Source organism: Triturus cristatus, chromosome 1_1 (genome assembly GCF_964204655.1).
Source record: "Triturus cristatus chromosome 1_1, aTriCri1.1, whole genome shotgun sequence".
Taxonomy (NCBI): Eukaryota; Metazoa; Chordata; class Amphibia; order Caudata; family Salamandridae; genus Triturus; species Triturus cristatus.
The window spans coordinates 37,764,921-37,785,615 of NC_140579.1; the positions used below are offsets into that span (position 1 = coordinate 37,764,921).

The 20,695-nt window shown below is 48.3% G+C and overlaps 1 protein-coding gene across 1 annotated transcript in view; it reads left to right on the plus strand.

Annotated features, from left to right (window-relative positions):
• LOC146869282 (N-fatty-acyl-amino acid synthase/hydrolase PM20D1-like) overlaps nt 1–20,695 on the plus strand; it is a 177,032-nt gene that overhangs the window by 73,056 nt on the left and 83,281 nt on the right. The window contains exons 8-11 of the mRNA XM_085646942.1: nt 838–913; nt 5,082–5,143; nt 11,154–11,232; nt 11,646–11,717. Coding sequence (XP_085503068.1) covers nt 838–913; nt 5,082–5,143; nt 11,154–11,232; nt 11,646–11,717 — 289 coding nt within the window. The remainder of the gene's footprint in view (nt 1–837; nt 914–5,081; nt 5,144–11,153; nt 11,233–11,645; nt 11,718–20,695) is intronic.

A 20,695-nucleotide genomic window follows, 5' to 3' on the forward strand; every position in this document is an offset into this window, starting at 1 on the left:
GTCATGGGCACAGCGCCACCGCAGCCCATGACGAGTCCAGCTCGTCATGGGCACTGAAGGGGTTAAATCGATGAACCCATTCTTGCAAATGGAAAATGTCTGTCTGCAGTAAGACGGCACGGGTTGTTGCAGTTCTTCAACGACAAATAGCCTGTTTGGCTCCCTGATTCTACAGTTGTTTGAGACTGGCTTTAAAGGAACTGAAGGAAAATCTTTTGAATTCAAAATAAACAATTCCTTCACCGTTTGAGGGATATGTCAAACAGGAATAGGAGATTACAACACTATTCAATTGATCATTACGTCTTGCAAGGGTATCTTCACGCTTCCACCTCCTTTCCTCTGCTCAGTTCTTTTAGTATTCCACCTCTCATCCCTCCTCGTTTGCCCTATTGAACGGACTCTCTTTAATATAGTTTATGGTTCTACAGCTTTTATGTATGCATGGGGAATTATGTAGTGCCAGTCTACCTATAAATTTAATATGGCACTATAAAAGTGATATGGTAGAGAGGTGGTTGAGAAGAGGGGGTTGATGCAGATTAGATAGAGAATTCCATTGATGCCCATTCCCCAGATGTTTACATGTTGGTGACGCATTGCTTGAAGATGAGGGTCTTCAGTTTCTTCCCAAAGAGCAGGAATGATGGCGCTTGCTGGATCTGAGTGGGTAGGAAGTTCTAGACCTGGGTAGCCTAGACCTGGGTAGCTGTCCCGAAGAAAGCTTGAGATATTGTGCTCTCCATTCAGTATTTCTAATTTTTGTCTGCATTGAATTTGAATTATGTTGTCCAACCAAGATCTCAATCTTCCATCTTATGTTGTATTTTGTTCCAGGCTGGAGCAGAATCCATTGCCCAATCTGTTTGGCAGCGGGCCAGAGAAGGCCACCTTTGAGCAGTTGGCTCCAGAGGTCAGGACACTGCTTTTACACCTAGCAACATAATGGTAAACTGTGGGTAACCTCTTTCTCCAGGTCCATGTGCGCAAGGCAGCATGGGGCAGGTTCAGAAATAAAATTGCTCGCTCTCCTCTGCATCACACGATACTAGACTCTATTCCCTGCAGTGTCTCGCAAACACTTTCTTAGTTTTCTTTTCCTTTCAGTGGTAGATGTGGTGTTGCGTAAATATTTGTAAGCATTCCGTGTGTTGACTTTGTGATGTCACTGCTTCAGATTTCAGGAAATCATTCTTTTGTTTAAAAGCATGTTGTCGGTCTCTGATGGAAAGCTCGACAAGACTAGACCACAGTTTTGTAAAACAAGTGATGTTACTGCTGAGGTTGTATGTTGGGCCTGAAGTAAATTATTATTTGAGTATACTAGAACGCATTCGATTCACTAACATTTACTATTTGGTTTGTTGATGAGAAGCCTTCTAGCCTCTTCGCTGCGGCACAAATTCCGCCCCAGCGTGCTGAACATTCCAATCGCGGGCATGGTCATGACGGCTCCCGGCCGTCATCAGCACACGCCCACCGTGACTCATGACGGCCGGGAGCCGCAATGAGCATGGAAGAGGTTAAACTATGTCAAGTAAACAAAGCTCCTACTAAAACCACTACTCTGTAAGCAGCTCAACCAACTCGGCCATTCCTATTCCTAGCAAACTTCTATCTACAGTATGAATGGAAACATTAGCAAAAATGCACAGGCCTCTAAGGCGTAACATCACAACGCCTTTCCGAGGGCCACGGGGCAAGCAGGAGACACGGGGCCCAACTCTGGTGGTTGAGGGTTTCTACTCCTGATATCCCGTGGCCAGGCCTACTATGGGCTCTGAGCACCTGGGTCAAGCACCCCTTCAGCACTTGACTCTCAGTGATAGCGTGGGTTGAGTAGTCCAAGCCTTCTCTTGGGTCAAGTGCCCCTTCAGCGCTTGACTCTCAGTGATAGCATGGGTTGAGCAGTCCAAGCCTTCTCTTGGGTCAAGCGCCCCTTCAGCACTTGACTCTCAGTGATAGCGTGGGTTGAGTAGTCCAAGCCTTCTCTTGGGTCAAGCGCCCCTTCAGCACTTGACTCTCAGTGATCGCGTGGGTTGAGTAGTCCAAGCCTTCTCTTGGGTCAAGCACCCCTTCAGCGCTTGACTCTCAGTGATAGCGTGGGTTGAGCAGTCCAAGCCTTCTCCTGGGTCAAGCGCCCCTTCAGCACTTGACTCTCAGTGATAGCGTGGGTTGAGTAGTCCAAGCCTTCTCTTGGGTCAAGCACCCCTTCAGCGCTTGACTCTCAGTGATAGCGTGGGTTGAGCAGTCCAAGCCTTCTCCTGGGTCAAGCGCCCCTTCAGCACTTGACTCTCAGTGATAGCGTGGGTTGAGTAGTCCAAGCCTTCTCTTGGGTCAAGCACCCCTTCAGCGCTTGACTCTCAGTGATCGCGTGGGTTGAGTAGTCCAAGCCTTCTCCTGGGTCAAGTACCCCTTCAGCGCTTGACTCTCAGTGATCGCGTGGGTTGAGTAGTCCAAGCCTTCTCTTGGGTCAAGTGCCCCTTCAGCGCTTGACTCTCAGTGATAGCGTGGGTTGAGTAGTCCAAGTCTTCTCTTGGGTCAAGCACCCCTTCAGCGCTTGACTCTCAGTGATAGCGTGGGTTGAGTAGTCCATGCCTTCTCTTGGGTCAAGCACCCCTTCAGCGCTTGACTCTCAGTGATCGCGTGGGTTGAGTAGTCCAAGCCTTCTCCTGGGTCAAGTACCCCTTCAGCACTTGACTCTCAGTGATAGCGTGGGTTGAGCAGTCCAAGCCTTCTCTTGGGTCAAGCACCCCTTCAGCACTTGACTCTCAGTGATAGCGTGGGTTTAGTAGTCCAAGCCTTCCCTGGAAGGAGATTGGTGTAAGGTGTACACAGGCTCACAACTCTGAATACATCCAGCAACCCTAATAACGTTTTGTTAAGTCAAATACTTGCTTTTATGGATAAAGAAGAATTTATCTCCTAACACAGATTACAATACAACACATTGCGGTTACTTTACATAGCCTTCTAGAGGCGAGCCCACTGGCGTTACCCAGATCCGCTTTCCAGTCTCACTTTCCCGCTTTTGGCTGATGGTCATTCCCTATACTCAAGTGGCGCCATCCAAGCTAGGCTGTGCTAATACATTCGGGTCTCGGAAGTTTTACGCGGGCTCTGTTGCAAAGATCTGAGTTCCAACGATGGAGTGTATAAGTCCGAGCAAGTTCCCAAGGGCCTGGTGGTCCTATTGTTGATCTTACTCGCGGAGTCGTGGTTTAGAGTCCCCAGGTGCCCCTCGGCAGCCTGACTGATCCCAGAGGGTGGGAAGCTGCCGTCATGGTGGCCGACATCCTCAGCACTCCCCTGATGTGATAAGCCTCTCCTAGATTCCATGGACAGGTCTCCGATGCCCCCAGATGGGGGAGTTGAAGGAGTTGCTCTCACTTTCCACAGGTAATGGCCCGGGGCCCGCAGTGTCTTCTTTGCTGCAGGTGGATTCAGGGAGCCAACCTTCTTCTTCCTTCATGGTCCCTTCCTCCTGACACCCAAGTAGGATACCAGCAGCACACAGAGGGTGATTGGCCCTCTGACTTCACCGTGGTCCTCACCTGGCATACGCAGGCGCAGACAGCATGAATGTGGTGGCGGCCGTCTTCAGGTCTCGGAGCTGTATCGGGCAATGGCCCTCCTTCTCTCACAATGCAGGATCAACACGGTACACCTTTTTCTTCACCGTGGCCCTCGCTGAGCAGCAGACTTTGGCATATGGTTTATATGTGTGTGTATGGTGAGATATAGGAACCTATACCTCAGTGAGGAGTGCTAACACTACCTCACCCAGGCTGCAGTAGCAGGCCTGTGGTGTCAGATTGAGAATGCTTCCCAGGGGTGGCATAATACATGCTGCAGCCCCTGGTAGGCCTGTGAAGTACCAATGCCCTAGGTACCTAAGGTACCATATACTAGGGGCTCATAAGGTATCACAGTATCCAATCACTAGTGCATCTAATATGCACACCAAGTTGTTTAAGGGAGAACGCAGATAGGCTGGGGTCCTGGATGGCAGGTTCCCAGCCAGACTAGTCAAACCCATTCAAATACCAGGCAAAAAGTTGGGGGCAACCATACAGTCAGATTCCACCTTCCTACAGTGTTCTTTTAATGGAAGTGTATAAAAAAGACTTTGGTATAACATGTATAACATTTTTCAAACTAATGACTTTGATATTTGCAGTGCCTTCACAAACAGGCGCGGACCTCTTAGCACTATAAAACACTTCAGTATTTCCCTGTTGCATGAACCAGAGTCAAATCAGAGACCATCCGGCTGCTCCTACTGAATTTGAAGTGATCACATTAACCATCTAAGCTTTCGTGCCAGAAAAATGCATTTCCAACAGATACATTTGAGTTGCATTTAATTTTCATTTAAGGTGTGTCCACTATATTTTATAATACAGTGACGTGTAGGTGAAAGGTCAAAAAAATAGTTAAAGAATATCTTGTTCATTTTAGCCACATCACTGACCCCGCCCCCACGATTGCTGACCACACCCTCACTGTACTCCGGATCATAGTTTTCTTACGTTTCTTTTTACATTGGATGTACCTCCTAGGTAAAGTGCCACCAACCTGGCAGTCAGTCCAAGCACTAAAGAAAAGGACATTTAGGTGCTCTTCACCCAGAAAGAGGCAGGCCAGACTTGCTGTTTGCGGAAATCAGAAATGTTGTCCGATTCTATGGCAAGGTTAGCCCACGGACGCCCAGGAGTGCCAGATTCAGAACTGATTTTCATGATATCCACAGAAGATTCAATTACATGCAGTAAATCTGAATGGACTCTATTTACATAGTGATTGTTATAAATATCTAGACAGGATTTGCCCTCATGGACCTACTTTGGGCCCCCCAAGCTAGGACTTCGAAGCCCTACCAAGAATAAATAGGCTTCCCTTTAGACAAGTGTGCTTTTTTTGAAGAAAGAAAATCTATTTATTGTAAGGGCCCGTAAGGAAGAGCATAAGACAGGATTCTGGTATTATAAAAACAATTGTGTGGACTGGCATTGGCAGGTTGATATCTTTCCGTCCGCGGCACTGTTAACACACTATGTTCTTTTCTGTCTTTCCTTCAGTTCAGCTTCCCCATCAATGTCATAATGAGTAACCTTTGGCTGTTCGCCCCTCTCGTCAGCAGGTAAGAGAGCGCGGTCTTCCTTCACCTTTGCGAACGGCCTCGTAATGCCAATAAGCATCGCATCTCCTCGTACATCTCTAGAGTCATGGGACCTCCTGTCATCTGAGCTGTGCATATGTGTACTCTATGGTTTTTGCGTATTCGCATACATTGCCTTGTAACTCCTGCCTAACTATGCATGTTCTTATATACAGGCATATGTATTAATTTATGTAGAAAGAGGCACACCCATTTCCCAAAGAGTGTGTGTGTGAAGGCAAGGGGTAATTTGTATTTCACAGCTTATTTGTGTATAAAAACTGCTTAGCTTAATTGTGTATCAAAGCTGCTTAGCTTAATTGTGTACCAAAACTGCTTTCATGTATGCATCCTGTAAAAACGGAACTGGCTCTTGAAATACCACAAACTGTCTACTAGATATAAGCCGAATGTTATGCTCTGTAATTTTTGTGCCAAAATAAGTATGGGAAATGCATGCTTCAAATTTCCTGGCCACTCTGTGGCACTCTCAGTCTTGATAACTGCACCTGGTCACATTCGGTCATTTGTTTGCTCACTGTGTCACTGAAGACCTGGGATCATATGCAAATCAGGTTGGTCCTGTCCCAATAAGAACAATCCACCCTGCACTTTAGGCCACTCTGAATAGGAACACAGGTAAGCTCAAATCAGCCGGAGTCTTGTAGGACAGCAAGCACCAGACCCACATTTTGGAATACCCTTCACACTTAGGGTGTCTCACTGGCAAAAAACAGTGATTTATTGAAAGCTTGAATTCGTGTCAGACCGTACTTAACGCGAGGGCTGCCATGGCGCGCGCCTCCGTCCTAGTCGAGGCTCTCTGCATTGCTCTGAACACACACATCTCGTCTCTTAGTGACCACACCATCATCCGCTCCACTCAACACGTATGCACAGACGTCACCCAAAGATTACACTGACACATTTGTTATGGGTGAAGAACTGCTGCAGGTTTATTTCATACAACATAAGTATGACGATAGAGTGGGTTATCTTACGGGCGATCCAGGGCAAGCAGCCCCTCGCTGCTCCGCCCGCCTTGCGAGCCAGCACGCACGGTGGGTCGATGCCCGGCAGTGCGGCCCATTTTTTTTTCAGATCACGTGATCTGTCTAATATTCCCGCCCCCTTTTAACGGGGGCGGAGCGTGTTATGGCACACCCCCGGTTGGTCAGGCCCCCCAACCGCCCGAAGGACTAACGGGGCGCCGTCGCGGTCTTCCCAGAACCTCCTTCGGCTCCCGGACCTTGGCTCGGGCACCCTTACTGTGCCGGACAGGGGTACCCTTACTGTTCCGACTGTCGCAGAGGTACCCTTACTGTACCCTTCTGCCTCCAGATCGCCCTGTAATTCCACCTGCAACACAAGAAAAAACATTATAACATTCCAGTTGTGCGCTGCCTACGCCACGCAGGGTAAGCGGAAAGGGTGGGATCTCGCGCGGCCAGGAGCGTAACAGGAAGCAGAGGGCGATCTACGGGGGCGGGAGGCATAAATAGGGCCTGGCCCCGCCCAGCCCAGTAGCCCGCCTCCCCCCGCACTGCCCATTGGGGCCTCCCCTCCCCAAGGCGCGGCCCCTCAAGGGAGATTGACCAAAGGGGGGGAGGGTCCGACGGGCGGCCACTAGAGAGCTGCCCTGCTGATGTCCCCCTGCGTGGGACGCGGGCAGCGGCATAGCGACCACACCGTCATCCGCTCCACTCAACACGTATGCACAGACGTCACCCAAAGATTACACTGACACATTTGTTATGGGTGAAGCACTGCTGCAGGTTTATTTCATACAACATAAGTATGACGATAGAGTGGGTTATCTTACGGGCGATCCAGGGCAAGCAGCCCCTCGCTGCTCCGCCTGCCTTGCGAGCCAGCACGCACGGTGGGTCGATGCCCGGCAGTGCGGCCCATTTTTTTTCAGATCACGTGATCTGTCTAATATTCCCGCCCCCTTTTAACGGGGGCGGAGCGTGTTATGGCACACCCCCGGTTGGTCAGGCCCCCCAACCGCCCGAAGGACCAACGGGGCGCCGTCGCGGTCTTCCCAGAACCTCCTTTGGCTCCCGGACCTTGGCTCGGGCACCCTTACTGTGCCGGACAGGGGTACCCTTACTGTACCGACTGTCGCAGAGGTACCCTTACTGTACCCTTCTGCCTCCAGATCGCCCTGTAACTCCGCCACAGCTCTGGGGAGGCTCCCGTCGCTGCCAGAGCCCCCCCTTCCTCCCTTCGCTGTTATAGGTGCCCTGCCCCTGCGAGCTAGCTTTAGTGGGCAAATTATGGGTCCTGTTCTGTAACCCGTAAATAACAGCAATAAATTTGCGACTTTACTCAGAAGCCCAGAGCAGACCAACAAAAGAGATTTCTACAAGAAGCGAATTGACGCAAGGATGTCTTTTGGCCCCACTGCCGAGGGCAAAACATTTAACGTAACTGCTATCTGGACGCCTTTTATCCTGACTCCGTATAAAGCCAATATGACCGACTGAGCTGCTGAAGAATACATATTTCCCAGCTCGAGGGCCAAAATTTGTGAACGTTTCCCAACTCCCTGGCTCCAAGGAAAGGCTGAGCGAGAAGAGCAACACCAAAATCTGTTATCTGTTTCTCAGGCTGGAAAATATGGCATGGGTAACAAGGCATTGGTGAAATAGGCGCTTATGGACCTGCAACCCGATTATGATTTTTCAATTGGCCAAATGAGGGTCCTTCCTGGCTTAGAAGTGTGTTTCCAACAGCTGCAGCACAATAAAGCAAGGTGAAGGTAACATGTGAGTTAACCACCTTCCCTACGTATATAAACACAAGCTGACATCACGGGTATCTAATGAGGGGATGGGCCCTTAAAAGCTGTGAGCATCAGACAGTAGGGGGCAACAGCCTCTGTCTTTGTACTCTCACCCAGCACACGGGAAACATATGCTCACTGTCCCTGGCTGCTTCATGTCACTGTCTCTGAATGGTTAATGCCACAAACCTTAGCTGGTGACAGCATTGTTGGCGAATGAGTCGTTGAGACAATCTCACCTTCCTACAGCATGCCAGTACAAATAAATGAAAAAATCGATAAAACTGCTAACTCTGCCATGTTTACCTTTTCGGCCATTAACCCCCTACTTTTGCTTCCTTTCACATTGTATTATCCTATTGTTTACCTCAAACTGACCCATATCTTAGCAACATCTCCTTGTTTTAGCCTTCCTACTTGCAAATTAAGTTACATTAAATTGGATGATAGAGTCTTATACTAGTCCCGCTGTTCATCACAATCTTTTCTTGCTCTCCACTGGGACAGCGTATACAATTTCCTTGCTTGTTGAATAGAAGCTAGATTTTAGACTTTATTGCTGCTGCAAGGAGTTTATAGGTTTGCCTACAGTCCTTGTTATACCAGTGTTGCTGCGCTATAGGTAATTTGTGGCACCGACATAGTGGCTTGCAAAAGAAACTTCTTATTTTATCAAATAATTTTTTGTGAGCCCCAGTTATGATTTCGTTTACATCTTCATAGTTGGCAGAGTCTCTATCTTGCCAATACCTGGGTCACGTCTGCCTTAATTGATGACAATACATCTGGCTTTTCCGCTAGCCTTGCCCATGAACCTGTCAAATGTCAGTGGAGAGCCGCACATCTCTGGTCATGCTCATTTCAGAAGGTGTTAAGCCCTTCCCATTACTAGAAAGTTTAAGTGCAAAATTCAAGAGGTATGGTCGCTCTCTGCTCTCTCAATTATTACCATGTTGATGAGGGCCTGCCATTCTGGGGTGTCAGGTTGAAGTATGCACAGGTAATTGCCACTCATTCTGGGGTGTCTGGTTGAAGTATGCACAGGTAATTGACACTCTCCCACGTGTAGTGCTGTGAAACGTTTGAACTAGTTCATCAACTTCAGCCAGCCACCCCCCTAGGTGGAGGCTTGCACTCCCGAACTTCTGCTAGTGTAAAACCCGGTCACACCTCCAGTTCAGTAGAATTTAGTAATTCACGACACTGACAACCCCAGGGGCCAATACTGGGCTGTGTATATGCGGCCCAATATCACCTTGAACAATTAGCTTGGAGTGGATGGGTGTTAACCTAGACTGGCTGAAGTGCAATACCTTTGACAATCACTCCTGACAAGATGTGCCAACGCAGGTAGAAGTAAGGGATATCAAGCCCGCCTTACTTCCTTTCCCAGTTCGACACAGGTTGAAGAAGATGCCCCTTCCAGTCACTGGTTTTAGGCCATGGAAGGATAGCCCGTGGGGCAGACAAGTCTGTTGGAACCGGCGGTGAACATTATCCCCTGGCAGGATATTGGCGATGCCAAATGGTCTATAACCCCTTGTCATTATTTGTGCTCTAACGCTGTGTTTACCAAACTTCTTGCATCGCAGTTACACTTACTGGGGGATTAGTGTGCTCCTCACCTGTTTGCTCGCAATTGGTGATGGTCCCTCGAGGGGTGAAAGGTCAGGGCCTTATCCCTGAAGCTTATCCATACAGCATTCTACAGGAAATCTACAGCATTGCTTTGTAAAGCTTTCCCTGGTTCCACTATTACTTATGGTCGATATGCTCTTCCTCAGTTTGAACAAAATCTTAGCTAATCGTACGCACTGCAAATGTTATTAGCTGATACAAATTGAAACTGCAATTTCTTAGAATTGATTTTGTAAAACGAGGTAACCTTATCTCACCTTTAACCATAACTATTAGTCCAAAATATCGTAAAACTTGCTGACTCCTATTTAATTAATTTCAAAATAGTGTAATTTCTCTTATTAATTGTTTATTCCAACAGTGTGGCTTGCTGTCACCTTGTGAAACATCCTGTGTGGTTCCACAAGCTCTGTTTTCGGATCTCTGTTTGTGCATAAACACATTATGTTCTGCTCCTAAAAGACTATGAAATCCAATCCAACATTTGTTATGTTATACTAAATTTGTAGGGCACACGTACCACATTGGTTTCCTGGCGCTACTCTGAAACCTGTTAGAGTGGTATTTCACAGTGGTATACATATACCCAGTCAGTCTGACAGCCTGGCACCGTAAGTAGTGGAGATGGGTGCCTGTAAACCAAAAGCCTTGCGTGATGTACACACTTTGCGCTGAGGGGGGGAACTGGCTTGTGCCGGTTTCGCCTCAACTTAGCACCCACTCACTGACCCATGGTGCCATCATCAAGATGCACCCCAAAGGCCCCCAAATAGCAGCGGCACCTAGCGAGAGCACTGCCCTCCCCTGCCCGGGGACGGGAGGCCCGGATCTGCCCTTCTCTGACACAGGACACCAACCAGGCGAACAGCACAAATATGGCTTTGGTGTAGTAGTATACTGACAATGCAACAATTCTGGCCAGGTGGCACATGCACTTGCGGAGAACATAGTCCCTAATCAAATTGACACCAACCAAGTACAAGTCTCTTAATCTTCTTCTCAACCTGTGAGAGCGAAACTACCACCAATGGTCGCCCCTCTGACCCACAGCATTCCGATCCCAGCCCAATAGGCCCCCCTGCGAAGCTTCACCATGCGCCGCTTGGGTCATGTGTTCCACCCTTACAACATCACTAAAAAGGGTTTCTTTTAGTTGGCAGACTCACCTAATGTTTTCATTACCATTAGTGAGCTGCTGCTGTATTACCCTGCTGCACACTCGCGTGGCCAGGAGCGTAACAGGAAGCAGAGGGCGATCTACGGGGGCGGGAGGCATAAATAGGGCCTGGCCCCGCCCAGCCCAGTAGCCCGCCTCCCCCCGCACTGCCCATTGGGGCCTCCCCTCGGCGCAGCCTCTCAAGGGAGATGGACCAAAGGGGGGTTGGGGGGGGGGGGGGGGGAGGCAATGACGGGCGGCCACTAGAGAGCTGCCCTGCTGATGTCCCCCTGCGTGGGACCCGGGCAGCGGCATACTGCGATATGGCATCTTGCCTGACTTTGAAATGCATATTACGCAGGTTTGTAATAGTTGTGCTGAGTTTCTTGTGTGCCTCCTGTGCCCCGCAGGATTCTCGAAGGGAAGACCTCCAGCAATGCCCTGGTCCGCACCACTACTGCAGTCACCATGTTCCATGCCGGAGTCAAGGTAGGTCTGTTGTAAAGTCGGTTTTGGTGGCTTCGTGCTACTTGTCTAGTCTTGTCGTATTTACTTCCCACCGGCACGTATGGATGAGCTGCGGGCTGGGGGCTGGCAAAACTGCCTTCTGTGCAAGCAGATCGGAAGCTTAACTTGTCATCCTGGCGTCTTCGCTTTACTGTACCACGTGATCATGGATAAATCTCGTCGTTCACAGGTCCATCATGTTCAAAAACCTACAAAAATGGTCGGACCTACAGGATTGAGTGCCATGAAAGAAACAAAGTTTCACATTTATAAAGAAAGGCCGGAGGGTGTTAATGTTTACGAATATTTAAATGACAATAGGCAATTCAGTTGACGGCGTAGAAATGTTTAATGTTCTTAGAGTGCAGCCATGATTATTTACTATCTTCCCGCAGTCGAACATAATCCCGCCTTCCGCCAGCGCCACGTTGAACTTCCGGATTCACCCCGCCCAGACTGTGCAGGAGGTAACTGACGCTTGAATGAGCACCATGTTTTGTGTTCCTTTCTCACGTCGTGTATTTTCATTGTCACTGGTCCGCTATTGAGTCAGAGGCGGACCACGAAACAACAACCAAACGTACAGCGGGCAATATTGTGCCGTTTGCAGGACAGTGCCAGGGCGCGTAGCTGCCAAGGTTTCAGATTCCTTATGGGCGCACAACTGGACCCGAACTTGTGATGGGAGGGGTCGCTTACGTTATTTTGAATGGCGGGAGCAGAGCCATGTTCAAAAGCCCAAGTCACAATTTCGCATGAGCAGTGCTAGAACTCGAAACATTTTACTCCGGGAATCCATGCATTGGGGGTCAAGGTGTGGCATTGGAAAAGGGGTGGTGTCACGAAAGAAGGAGTTTGCACAGCAGATTCTGACGGTCAACTTATGCATTAAAATAAAAATAATAATCATGCTGTAAATAAATTGCAAACCAGGACGAATATGACTGTAAATCTGTTATAGATTACTTAATTGGTCACAAAAAGGCTGCATTTTAAAATATCTTCTGCTTGAAGACATCCGCTGCATGTGCCTTTGTGTGCTCAGCAGTCTTGAGGGCACTATAAGAGCAGTAAAATAACTCTGGTATTTAATGCATTTCTGGGAAAGTTTTGTGTTTTGTCTGGTCACAGTTTTGATCCAAAACATTGTATGCCAGGTTAGTGTGCCTGTGACAAAGCACATACTGTAACATGCGCATCACAGAATTGTGGTTTATGTAGCTGGGTTAGGGGACCACTGTTTTTGACACTGAGATCATTTTGTTACTCCCAATTCATATGTTGCAGTCCTTCTAAAATAGCACAGTGGTCTATTTATCAGAATCACGGAGGAGTCTGTATACGATAGGTTTAGATCCTTATTGTGTTTTTTTTCTCAGTCTAAGGTTGCAAAGAAGGGATCTGTTGGGAATTAAAAATGCCTTGTTAGTACAGGCAACACCGATCACTGTAAAGTTTTAAATCTTGACCATGTCTTTATTCTGACCATTCAGTCTTAGCATATAATGTCCACAAGTATGGGCGATATCTGATTTCTAACACCTTATAAAACTAATTGTCTTATGTAACATTTTTTGTCTATTGAGTTACACACTTGGATGATTTACAGTGTCTCTTTGTGAAGTAAAGTTATACGCGAATGATGGACGGAATACTAAATATATCAAACATTCACCCCAGTCAAGAGATCTGGTTAAATCCATCATTCTTTTGCTCACCATGCCACCCCAGTTTAGACATAGCCATATGCAAATCCGTCTTGACCCTGTGCCTCATAGGAACAGTCCAGCCTGAGTTGCCAATCTAGGTCCTCTCTGGACCGGAAACAAGCATCCTGGGACCGTTTTCGGGGTATTACCCCTCATCAGCCAGGCTAGCTTGAATGTAGTGGCACAGTGAGCAAGGGACCCATGTCTAGGCATACCCATCCCACTTGGGGCCAGACGTGGGTCCCGTGCTCACCATGCCACCGGAGTCCAGCTAGCCTGGCTGATGAGGGGTGATGCCCCGGAACCAGTCCCTGGATTCTTGTTTCCAGTCCAGGGAGGGTCTTGCAGTTGGGGCTAGACTGTTATCATGGGGAACAGGGTCAAGACTGCTTTGCATATGGCTGGGTCTGACCTGGAAAGGCATGGGGCGAATGGTTGACATTGTGCAGCATTCTGTCCTTCAATTGTTCTTTTTTCTCTTTGTGAAGTAAAGCACTCCAAAACCCAGCATTATAAAAGAATTAAATGAAAAATAAGTTAGTAGATGTCATTTATATCACTATCTGTGTAATTACTCATAGCCAATGATAATTCTTGCATTCCAGCACTGCATGTGCATACATTACATGGCAGGTGGGGGGGGGGGGGGTTCAACAAAGTAAAGACCCTGTCTCTAAGTCCTAGTTTCTCTAAGGTACTTGTGATGTGAATGGCTGTGCGTCTTCATTTCCTTCCCTTGTACTGGCCTCTAGGTGTTCTTGCAGGGGGAATCTGGATCCAGGGCGACACCTCTACTTTCCAGCACTGCTTGTGGGGTTTCCATTCATTGGTATGAGTGGCTTTTTTATACTCCTTAATACCTGGAAAGATAAAGAACTGTGTACTCTTCCTGTGAGAGTGACAAATGGTGTCTTTTAAAACACATTGAGTCCAGTTGTCGAGAGAATTCCTTATATTTTACAAGATATTTGTAGTAACTATTTTAGAACATTGGTGGCCAGTGGTGCAGCTGAAGCACATTTCTTTGGTTATTTTCTCTTCATAGCATATTTAGCAGCAGACCAAACGTTTAAACTGCGGTACAGGATATCAGCCCTTGAGATATCCCATGCTGTCGTGGAGAGGACACCCTATGCGCAGACTCTATATAGCATAGAATAGCAGCAGACCGAACGTTTAAACTGCAGTACAGGATATCAGCCCTTGCGATATCCCATGCTGTCGTGGAGAGGACACCCTATGGACAGACTCTATATAGCATAGAATGCTGACTTTCTTTCCCTGGCAGTACGTGGTAACCCTATGTTTTGCCACTCCACAAATATTTTTATTTATTTATTTGAGTTTTATATAGCGCTGGCTAGACCCGGAGGTATCAGAGCGCTTTACATGACGATCGTTACGTTACAAATTACAAATTACATCCGTTACAAGAGCATAATAAAAACATAGGGAAAAAAACAATGTTATAGTAGTTCGTAGGAGGGAGGTGGCGGAAGGAGACCCAAGTGGAGAGACGAGGAGAACTATGCCTAATGTCCGGCTGGGTAGGTGACGGCCGAGGGGGAAGACCAGGGCCAATCTCCTCTATAGCTGTCTAGCAGCTCCACCGGTCATCAGCCATGTTGTTCACGTATCCGCAGTCGGGAATAACAAGAATAACAGATTTGCATGGTTACGTTAGTTACTGTTGCATAATTAAACATAGGAGGTCAAGACCTCAGTAGAGGGAGGAGGGAAAAAAGGGAGGGGAGAAAAGACAGGGGGCAGGGGAGCAGATCAGTTCAGGTATACCGGCAATGGAAGGAACGTGTCCCAAGGGGGCCCAAAAGTTAGAGCAAGCGGGACCAAAACCCAAGTGGGGCCACATGGAGACTCGGTCCATTGCCAATAATAAACACCATGCAGGGTCATCTCAGCATCAAATTTGAAATAGTTTGAGAGTGGGTCCCAGGGGAGAGATCCTTAAGATGTAGAGGCCAGGCGACATACTTTAGGGTGAAGGGGGTAGAGGACTGCGTCTTATGAGTCTTGCGGTAGCTTCAGTTCAGATCTTGGGTGATCTCATCACATACTCTGAGATCCAAAAAGACAGGTACCATCCTAAGGTCAGGATCAGCACCCAAGAGAAACTCGGTTTCAGGAGAGAATGGTCCAGCAGTAGTTCAATCCCTAACAAACAGGCACCACTGCTGAAACGCTTGCCCAGGACCATAGGATTCCGACACGCAGACCAACAGGGGAAGGAGAAATCTATCCGCGTACATTTCGAATGGACACCTTCTTGGGGTCAGGCCTTACAAGCAAAGCTCGCCGGAATGAAGAAGATGCTGTATATCATATATATATATAGTTCATACCCTACAAAAACAGGCACCACAGCTGAGACAGTTGCGCAGGATCATAGGATTCCAGCACGTATACCAGTAAGGGAAGGAGAAGCGCTCCCTGCACTTCACAAAAGGATGCCATCTTAGGGTCAGATCATACGAGCAGTGCTCACTGGAGCGAAGATCATACTGTATAACAGCGGCGGAAAATTGTACCTTAGGGAAGAGAACTGAGGATGCCATGAACATCCGGCAACGGGCACTCGGAATGGAAATTAGGCCCCGATCTGTTTCGACGGCGATGCAGCCTGCACTGTTGTTCGTCAGACATTTAAGTCCATCACGTTTTTGAGCAGTCGCCATTTTAGGGTCAGGCTGAGTTGAAAACTGGAGCGAGCCTCTGAAACAGACAGGGCTCAGAGAAACCAAAATAGCAGAGTGCCTTGTATGGTGCATGTCCCGTTGAGTCCTGTGTTGAACTCCGAGATTCGTGCTCCAGGAGGGAAACCGGAGCCTCGGTCTGCAGCAAGCTCCGCCGAAGAGCACGCCGCCATCTTGTGCTCAGTAAGAGCTCCTCCGACTCAGGCAATTCAAGGAAGTTCCACTCGATCTCAGAGTGTTTGTCTATTGATTGTAAAACGCCATAAACCAGCACACATTGTCAGTTTACATAGTGCCTTTCTGCTCCGACAGATACCCAAACTTGCAGCAAACCCACGGACACTGGAAGCAGCAGAATATAAAATAGTGCCACGCTGAAAATGCATGCCAGCTTTGCATGAAGAATAAATGAACTACAATTTAAGCCTGTAAAATGTTTGCGATTTATGAATGGCACAGCAAGTGTATTTCATTGAGTCCTGCATTAAGGCTGCTCTGGGAATGCTTCATAGTGGCAAACCGAGTTTTTGCTGAACTATTGTGAAATGCTAAGACAATGTAGCGTCTACTGTGTTGCAGCAAGCACAGAAGTGGCGGCAATAAATTGTCACAGCAATCACAATCCCAAAATAATTTGCTTTTCAGAAATAGGGGACTGTCTAGTTTCATCTGGAAGCAGCTACTCTAAGACCGTTAATGCATTCACGTAGTATTTTCCATTTCAAGCACTATCAGTCAGCCAACATTACCTTCTCCATCTTAAGACTGTCAGATACCTGGTATTTTCCTTCCCATTGGTCTACGTTCTCCCATCAGCTCCATTCTGGCTCCATCCCAACATTTCCTTCTTCAACTGGGGGCACATAGCAAAATAAGTCCTAGTGATAGGATCACATGAGGACTCACTGTTGAGACAGCGGAGTCGGTGGTTGGTCTCCACTGTGGAGCAGGTAAGCGGCCTCCTGGCTCTCTCGCGGTCTTTCTTTTTCTCTCTAATATTTTTGGAGCAGTGCATGTATTTCTAACTCTGTTATCCCAGTTTCTCCCACTTTCAACCCACAAATCTACTTCTTTCCCTCTAATTTTCCCTTTGGCCTTCTGCTGTTTCCCATGATTACTCCTTCCGACCGGTTGGTCAAATGCATACATCTGCCTACCCATGGAGTACTGATTCTTATGTCACGGGGAAGAACAATCCATTTTGTTCTCGAGACATTGTCCATTTGATCTATTTTGTCTTCCCCTTTCCTCTCCCCTTGGCTCTTCTCGATTTCTCTTGGCCCCACGTCTCCCACCACCCCCGCCACTGTCCAAGAGCATGCAGTTGTTTAAAGAGCTGTATTATTGATCTGCTTAGATAACATAATGTTTGTGAAATATGCAAAGAACCAAACATTCTTATGGTGGAAACCAGGGGTCTCCAATGGGTAGCTTGTGAGCTATTGGTAGCTAACCAGCAACCACAGAGTAGCTTTCAGAGGTGAAGCCAAGTCCAGTATCTCTTCAATGGATCTGTGCATTTTAAAGAAGACAGCACTGCTCATCTCAAGACCCCTGGAAAGACAGCCAACCACACCAGTGGCAGGGCCGTATGATAACACTTAAAAACAAATGAAGTAATAACAGTTCCCCATACTGTCAAGGCTAACCCTCCTCAGTAAGAATGCCAACATTCTAAGGTGCACTCCCACAAGGGTTCTAAAGTAAAACCAAGGACCCAGAGACATGGGGGTGGAACATACCAATAGGAAAAAAAAACTAGAAGACCTGCAAAAGATAATATACATGAAATGGCATTATACATTTAAAAAAGGAGAAGTTATAACACATCTCCTTACCCTAAATTACAAAAGAGGAGAAGAGCCAGGAAGAGGTAAAGGGAGGAAGGTAGATGAAAGAGAAAATGGAGGAGGAAAACAATTATAAAGAAAGAGCGATTAGCAATAAAGGATAGGAGCAAAGGTAAGAAAGGAGGAGAAGAACGAAACAGCAAAACAAGATGAATATAGAGTGGAAGGAGGTCTGACAGGAAAGAGAGGACACAGAAAATGCTGTAACATTATATAAAAGATTATTTCATGACATAGTCCCCATGCCACTTGGGTGAACTTACATTCCTGTCACTACGTTTAACTCCAGATATGTTGGACAGCTCTTTTGAACTATTAACCAACTTGTTACAGATACCTTGCCTTGGATGTGGAACCAATCTATCCATGCTCCACATTCGGCCATCAGCCATAATGACTAAATTTTTCTTAACATCCTTTATTTTTTCTGGACCATAGTGTTTATTGTACCTGTTCAGGTTAGTGTGAGGTTTCTTAACAATGACCCATTCACCTACTTTCCAGTGGCTCAGTGGACTAATGCCTCCACTGCAGGGGCCTGTGTTCGACCTCACGGTCACAGGTTCAAATCCCGGCGGGTCCACTCAGCCTTTCATCCATCTGAGGTCGATTTAAAATGAGTACCATTGAGTTGGGTAACAAGAAACATCTGGTTCGAGGCATATGAGCTGCAGATTGTACACTTAGCATAGGTCGCCATCTGGTGTTGGGCCCGGATGTTTGCAGTTTGTTTTTCTTCTTGGACCGTCTTTGGAAGTCACGAGTTTGGTGACTCCTCCTTCGGTCCGTACTGCGCATGGGCTTCGGCTCCATCCTCAGATTGTTTTTTTCCGCCATCGGGCTCGGATGTGATACTTCGTGCTCCGGCTTCGAACTTCTACGGTTCCAGCCTCGACGGAAAATCCTCGATTCTTCGAGTTCCTTCATCATCTTCATCTCTCGAAGCGGCACTTTTTCCATCCCGTACATCGACACCGGCCTTCGGGCCCTCCGCGACTCCGGTCCCGGCCGATGGAAAGGACTCCGTTTAAAAAGTGCCCAAAATGTGGGTCTAAATTTCCCCACACCGACCTCCATCAGGTGTGTAACCTTTGCCTCTCTCCGGAACACGAGGCTCGAGACTGCCCCGCCTGCAAGTCTTTTCGATCGAAGAAAACGATCCGAGATCGAAGGGCTCGACGCACCATGGCGCACTCATCCTCGACAGCTCCACCGGACATCTTCGGAGACGACGCCGAAGCTTCGGGGCAGACACACACCGAACTGGGAGAAGACATCGTCAGCGCTTCCGAGGCCGACGACTCCGACCTGGAGGACGTAACACCAGGACAGCGGGCCGTGAGTACAATGCCCCCTCCCAGCCCCGCACCGAAAACCAAAGAGACTCCGGTTACTCCCTCGCCTGCCGGCCTGGGCAAAACCAAAACCAAAGCCTCGATCACCCCACCTTCGGGCCCGGTGTCGAAGCACTCAAAGTCTCACGGCAGCTCGGGATCGAGCCAGCCGACGCCCGGTGCCGATAAACACCACTCGGCACCGAAGCCTGCAAAATCCAGCTCGACTCCGAAACCACCGGTGCCGAAGCCTGGACACTCGGCGCCGACCAAACACAAACATAAATCGGTCGGCACCGACGCTCCGGCGCCGAAACAGCATTCGACGCCGAAACACACGGAGACCTCCAAAAAGCAGGGCGTACACAGAACATCGAAACCTCCGGTTCCGAAATCGCCGGTGCCGACAGACGACTCGGCGCCATTGGCTCTGTTTACACCAGACCCTTTACAAAAGACTTTGTCCAGAGATCCAAAGACTGGCCTTTTGACTGTGATTACTAAGAAGCGTCGCCTTGAGGCTCCGGCTCCTCCTCCTCCACCCAAAAAGAGGGACTCAGCTACTTCTCCCCTTAGAGTACCCTCCCCACTGCCACCCCCCCTCCCACCACCACCCCCTCCACCTTTACCTCACTACGATCCGGCCCCATCCCCAGATCCGGATGACGGGGACCCGGACAATGACCCAGGGGACGCCCCAATGGATCCCACTCCACCAGGGACCCCAGATCCATGGGAGGATTATAATAACCCTGATGTACCCAATGTACCTCAAGACGACCTATACCCATCAAGGCCGTCTCCTCCAGAGGACTCTTTAGGGTTTCACCATCTAGTGCAGAGAGCAGCACACTACCATGGGGTGGACATGCACACTGAACCAGTGGAAGAAGACTTCCTACTGGATACATTTGATTTACAAGATCGTTCCACTGCTATTTTACCCATGCTTAAGGGTGTCACCAAGCACGCTACAGAGGTATTCAAAGACCCTGTCAGAGCCAGAGTACTAAACCCTAGAATAGAGAAGAAGTACAAGGCGGCACCCACAGACCCTGCATACATCAAGGGCCCTGCTCCTCTAGATTCCCTAGTTGTCTCCACAGCTAGAAAGCGGGCTAACTCCCAATCCTCAGGAGATGCCCCACCACCAGACAAGGAATCTAAACTTCTGGACGCGTCTGGTAAACGCACCGCCTACCAGGCTGCAAACATGTGGCGCATTGCAAATACACAAGCACTGCTTGCGCGATATGATAGAGCACACTATGATGAATTAGAGGCTCTTATGCAGCACCTTCCAGAGAAATACAAACGCCAAGCTCATGACCTGATTCAGGAGGGCAAACTAATCACAAACACCTCCATTAAGTGTGCCCTCGATGCAGCAGACACTGCTTCTAGAGCCATAAACACCAGTGTCCTGCTTCGCCGCCATGCCTGGCTCAGGATATCAGGGTTCAAGCCTGAGGTCCAGACATCAATACTTAATCACACCTTTGACCAGCAAACACTCTTTGGCCCAAAGGTAGACGAAGCGCTCGAAAAAATGAAGAAAGATACAGACACAGCGAAGTCTATGGGAGCGCTCCAGACCCAAGCCTCTAAGCGTTCCTTTCGACGCTCGTCCTTTCGTGGCACAGGTAGAGGCTCCTCCACCGATAATGCCTCTACCTCCTACAAATCCCCTCCTCAAAATACCTTTTCAAAGGGCAACCAAAGAGGTGGTTACAGAGGCAACAACAATAAGGGCAGGGGCAAAACCAACAATACCCGTTCTGCCACCCCACCCGCACAATGACTCCCCTTCGCTCCCCCCAGACCATTCCACTCCGGTCGGG